Source organism: Poecilia reticulata, chromosome 9 (assembly GCF_904066995.2).
Source record: "Poecilia reticulata chromosome 9, P_reticulata-male-v2, whole genome shotgun sequence".
In the NCBI taxonomy this organism is placed as follows: Eukaryota; Metazoa; Chordata; class Actinopteri; order Cyprinodontiformes; family Poeciliidae; genus Poecilia; species Poecilia reticulata.
Genome location: NC_088838.1, coordinates 4,623,992 through 4,629,991, shown reverse-complemented (window position 1 = coordinate 4,629,991; position 6,000 = coordinate 4,623,992). Strand labels below are relative to the sequence as shown.

Genomic DNA, 6,000 nt, shown 5'->3' with positions numbered 1-6,000 from the left:
CTCCGCCTTCAGGGAGTTATCACATGGCTCCCATCTTAACCCTTAAACAACAACATTATAACATGATGTAAAGCTAAAACCAAAATCAGTTTTACATAATACTGCCTTTGTGAAGGCGATACACTTTTCCGTTTATTATTAGAAAAAAATTATTTTCATTTTACTTAACTATTATGTGCAACATTGCAATCTACATGGAATTCCAATAAATTGCTTTGAAGTTTGTGGTTGTAATTTGACAAAATGAATTGTTTTGCAATAAATACACAATGAACATTCAGTGGCACACTGATTCAGTTGCTTAACTCTTTATTATAGGTCAACATACAAAAAGCACATTATTTCAATTCAAGTATACTGTTAGTATACACATAATGCAGCTGTTCACCATGTACTGAACCCTCAGAAAACAGAGGGCCAGTTAGATAGCACCATGACGAAAAAAGTACAAATAAACAAAATTCACATACCTTAAAATACAAAGAATGACAAACAAGTAATAAAATTAAGTAAAAAAGAAAAAAGAAAATGCCAAAAATGGTATCTGTGCCATCACCGGGTAGAAAGAAGTTCTTCCCCAAACCTGTGCTGCTGCTGCTGCTGCTGCTGCTGGAGGAACATACGGATGGTTAATGAGACCCACAAAGAATGTTCCACAGGTTTCATACTGGCCTGATATTTATGCCAGTTTGTTGCAGGTTTATACTGAATCCCAGGTATGCCCTACACTAGTTCCACTCATTGCTTGATTAATAGATGTGCTCTCATATTTGCTCCTATTGTGAGCCAACAAAGTCATTTAGGAATTTAATAGGAAGCCCATCTGGATTTGTCAATGTGAAGCTTACTTCAGGCATGTTCCAAGTTAGAAAAAACAGTTTTACTCCTCCCTGAATCTGGAGTTCCAACTTCAAAAGTGCAGAACAACCATGACCTCAATATCCAATATAGTTGACAGATTTATAAAACAGTAGAAGCTTTATAAATAAACTGTTCCATCAGAAGGAAAAATTAACTTCTGATTTCTTCTATCTGTTCCCCAAATGGTTCCATGCTGTTGGTACAGTTTCACACTGCAAAACCAACCAAACAATTTGAGCAACCTGTTCCCCTCCTCGCCTGTGGTAGCACTGCACCAAAACCGCTGAAGGAAATATGAAAACCTCTTTTGTCTTTGGTAAAAGACCACCAGCCATTTCTCTAATTTGTCTAATTTGACTAATTTGTTTGTTTTAGTTGTATTTACCCAGAATGCCTGGCGCTGTAGTCCACTTCCTGCACTTAGAGCGGTCTCCGGACCGCTTGGCATTCATATATGCATTTAACCGCACCAGAGTTCACCTCAACCGAACTGAGAGGTGGGTTTGGTTCCCACCAGTTCGATTAAAGCAGACCAAACAAGGCTGGTGTGAAGGCACCCAAAAAGCTCAGAGCTGTTGCCTTGCAGCAAGAAGGTTCTGGGTTCGATTCCCGGTCCCGGTCTTTCTGTATGGTGTTTGCATGTTCTCCCTGTGCATGCGTGGGTTTTCTCCGGGTACTCCAGTTTCCTCCCACAGTCCAAAATCATGACTGTCAGGTTGATTGGCCTCTCCAAATTGTCCCTAGGTGTGAGTGTGTGTGCATGGTCCATTTGTCCTGTGTGTCTCTGTGTTGCCCTCCGACAGACTGGTGACCTGTCCAGGGTGACCCCGCCTCTCGCCCAGAACGCTAGCTGGAGATGGGCACCAGCAACCCTCCCGACCCCACTGAGGGACAAGGGTGTAAAGAACATGGATGAATGATGAATGGATGCTGCAGTAAAAACAAATGGGAGCGTAGAATAGAACTACATTGTTACCAGCTTGTATTGTTTTGAATCATAACTACTGGCAAATCCAAATGGTTTCTCACTTGGTACTCTGACTTGTGAGGCAAATCTAACTCAGAAACATGGAGTACGTCATTTCTTGGTCTGCAAAGGTAAAACAAACGACACGTTTAACTTGTTTCCACTAAGTTTAGCTTTAGTCCGGTCACTGAAGCTAGCTGACATCCCTGAGCTCTAACATGCTCCGTGGTCAGGCCTTTTTCTGAACTTTCTATCAAAGTTTTTAAGGAATGATCTGTGACTGAAACCATGCTCGTCTTACATTCGGTCACAATCTGCTTAGAAGAGAATTTATAACAAATGATGAACTTATGATGTATCATTGTGTCTTTGAAGTACTTCCCCTTTAAGGATCATTGAACGTGGATGTTTAAGAGAAGCACAAATAACAACAGTTTGCTTTTTTGACAAAACATTGATGGAAGGGAATCGGGGACCTCAGTTCTTACACCTCTTGCACGTTTATACCAATGGAAAAGCAAGGTTTTCCAATGCAACAATACATGTATATCAGTATTTGGTTATTAACTGAAGTGCTTACACGGGTTAACCAGGAGGTGGCAGCGTATGAATGACACACTAGCTTATATGCAAGTTTGGCATTAACAACCACTCATTACAGCTGAATTATACAACAAAATTTCACTTTTTGAAAAAATAACAATACTTCTAACACACTTTTCTAACAAACCCACCCCCGACCCCTCACCCCCACTGGATTATTCAGCAACTCTTCAAAAAATGGGTATAGGGTAATTTACTAAGTCTGCCAAGGAGAAGATAAAGCAAATACTGCCAATATTTCAGAACTGGTCCTTATGTCCTGTTAGAATGTGGCAGTTCAAGCATCACTTGGGAGTAGTGATGAATAGATTTCTTGTTTTCTAAAGACTGGATGTCAAACATTAAAGAGTTGATCAAATTAGAAGAAAACAAAAAGTAGTTCTCCATTGAAGATAATCTTCCAGGTGGGGACAAAACTACAGAAACAACATCCACCAGGTTCTGCGGTTGAGTGCTTCTTAAAGTGCTGCACTGCCATGGAGAGATGTTTAAATAAAGTTCTTATTTGATCACAGTAAGTGAAATAGTCTCTCTGTCACAGACCCAAACAAAGCTTCACCAGTCCCATCATCATCACAGAGAGTGATGGACAGAAGAGGTCAACACATACTATGTGCTGGGAAGTGAGAGGAGGGTAGAGGAAGAAATGTGAGGAGAAGAAGTGATGATTCATTCAGGGACAGGAAGTAGAATCCAGCCCAGATGGAATGGGTAGTGGTTGGTGGGACTCTTCCCATCGGAGGTGACCGCCTCTCGACTCCACTCTGTTGTTTTTACCTGTGGGTCACCTGGTTGTTTAGGAGGCCTGGGAACATCATCTCTGTCTCAGAGCTCAATGAGCCATCTAGAGGCAGAGCAGCAGAAATAGAATTGGCCAAATACTGCATAACAAATTATATCAAAAAGTTACAAAGTAAATTGATTATAAGGTGTTAGCAGCAAATAGGTTTAGCAAAGTCTTCAGCTCAAAGTGAAGAATGTTGCTATGAAATAGTTGATTCTAAGAAATATTAAATATATAACAAATTAAAATAAGCTAATTGTTTCATTAACTTATTTTAGATGCATGTAACAGTAAAAATGCAAATTTGAGCAAAACTGATAAATGGTATTGCAGGTGAATTCTACAAATGACTAAAAGGTAATGAATCTGAATCATGACTAAATGAATGTAAAAAGATCTGACTATAGGTACGGACTTTGTACTTTTTTAAAAAATAACACACAAGTCCTGGTTAAAGCAAAACTATGACACATAAGAGTGTGTAGAGTGACTGGCAGAGGGGGATACTTTATTTTTTTAATACAGATTTTTTTATAGTTGACACAAACAAAGAAAAAGGTGACCCAAATATGTAGGTCCATGTGCTGTAAAGTGCTGTACCTCCATGAAGAGATGCTTAAATAAAGTTCCTTCAAATACTTGGAGGATTATTTGATCACAGTAAGTGATGAAATTCCATGTGGGATTCCACAAGGCTCCATATTTGGGTCACTCTTTTTGAATGTCTCATTAAATGCAGAAAAGACTAAAGTGAAAATTTTGGTGAAAAAACAAATGGCCCCCCAAAGACAGTAAAAGCTGCGGCCACTCTTCAAAATCATAGCAGGGTCTCACCATTATGGCAGCTGTACATCCACACACGATGACCGTCATATCGACATCTGCATTTGGTGATGTTATTGGTGTAGTCTGATTCTGGCACTTCGTAATTAGGGTTAATTACAATCTGTTAAAGGACGGGCAAGAATGAAACCAAAGTCGAGGCTGCAGAGAGAAGACATCGCAAAAACACAACCAATAAAAAGAAGAAACAAAAGGACAAATCACCTGAAAAATATAATCCCCAGGTTTGACGTCGGTAATGTCGACCCACTGGCAGTCAATGTCATGCCTGTAGGTATCCCAGCAGCCTACAGTGATGCCCTGCTCTCCAAAGTTAGCACATTCATACTTCTTTTCAATACCTACAAAGATAAAGTAAGATAACTTCACTGCAAACTCCTTGGAGAAAATGATTTCCTTTTCACAAGGTGATCCATAGTATATGACCACTAGAGGGCGACATAAGAAGGAATTATCATTTGTATCTTCACTTCACAGACATATTCAAGACAACCAGATATTCTCCCCTTTGGGGAAAAGCAGACTATATGACTTGAATAACAATAAATGTAATTTCTGAGAAGTTTGTTGCAAAAAACACAGGTAAACAAATAAATGCATTCTGTAGGTTTTTGATGCCTGGACATCATAGCAGACAAGCTAAGAAATGATATGATGTTGCTTTGCAGAACAATTGGTTTAATCTTAGATTTATTTATACTGAACTAAGACAGTAGGACTTTGGGAAAACATCTACTTACATTGTATAACCTCTAATTCAATATCATTGTGCGGGTGATATGATTTAACCCACATTTTCCTCACTTCCTTTTCAGTTTTCATACTCTCTGTTAGCTTTTACATATAGGTCTCTAAATATATAAAAACTGAAGGCATCAAGGCCACTGAAGTGGCAGGCAGAGTGGAAATGAATGACTTGAGTGAGAAAAATATTGTCATATTGTATTTAGGCAACATCAGGCATTGACTCCAATTTAGACCATACTGTCTAGTTTTGACCAATAGGGGGCACATCCTGATGTAGGAGAAGGATGAATATAGTAGAAATATGCCTGAAGTCAACAGGTTGACCCAGCCCACTAGTTCTTCCCCCTAGTGGCAGAGCTGCCACAGCACATCTTTGGTACGTCCTTTCCATTCAGTTATTTTTGAGCACACTTAAAAAACCCAGCATGTTTACCCAAAGTGCTGTACAGTAAGCACAGATTACCCAGGACAATAATAATAATAACAACAACATTAAAATATTAAAAGCAGAACAAAATTAGCTAAACAAACTATGGAAAGACCTTTGGCTTTTATACTCACTTGAGGCAACATCTAAGTTAAAATGAAGACTATTTGAGATGAGAACATTTTGAAAATGTGTTTTGTTGTTATTACATCATCATTAAAAGCAGCAGCAACGAGATTCCAACCTTCATCACATTCTGAGTCCTCCAGGCAGAAACTTGCTTTGTGTCCCTCTGCCACTTTGGTTCCATTTAGGCTGAACAGGTCATATGTTGTGAACACCTCCATGCTGTGATAATGCCTACACACACACACACACACACACACATGCACGCAAACACACATACAGTATGTCTTTCAATCTTCACAAGGACTTTGCATTAACTTCCATTCTTTTTTCATTACTTTTTACAGCCTAACCTGACTTTTACCATAAACCTGACCATTACCAGTACACAGCACACCTTAATATTAAATCTAAACCACAACCCAAAAACAACACTTCTTCTTATGAGGTGTGAACTTTGGGCCCCATAAGAAGCATACAGTCCCCACAAGGTAATATATTTTAAATATCTACTTGTATCAAATACAAGAACACGCACACACGCGTGCGCACACATGCACACAAAAGCCTAAATGTATCTTGCTTCATTTTTAATATATATTCTTTTGTGATAATCAACATCATCATAAAAAGCTAGTCTGC

At 39.0% G+C, this 6,000-nt stretch overlaps 1 protein-coding gene across 3 annotated transcripts in view; it reads right to left on the bottom strand.

Moving 5' to 3' along the window:
- Nucleotides 1-292: 292 nt before the first annotated feature.
- Nucleotides 293-6,000, bottom strand: part of loxl2b (lysyl oxidase-like 2b) — a 47,924-nt gene continuing 42,216 nt past the window's right edge. For all 3 annotated transcript variants that reach the window (XM_008417307.3, XM_008417306.3, XM_081611278.1), the window contains 4 exons: nt 5,477-5,592; nt 4,263-4,399; nt 4,050-4,161; nt 293-3,275 (listed from right to left, as the gene is read on the bottom strand). In XM_008417307.3, coding sequence (XP_008415529.1) covers nt 3,205-3,275; nt 4,050-4,161; nt 4,263-4,399; nt 5,477-5,592 — 436 coding nt within the window. In that variant the 3' untranslated portion in view covers nt 293-3,204. The remainder of the gene's footprint in view (nt 3,276-4,049; nt 4,162-4,262; nt 4,400-5,476; nt 5,593-6,000) is intronic.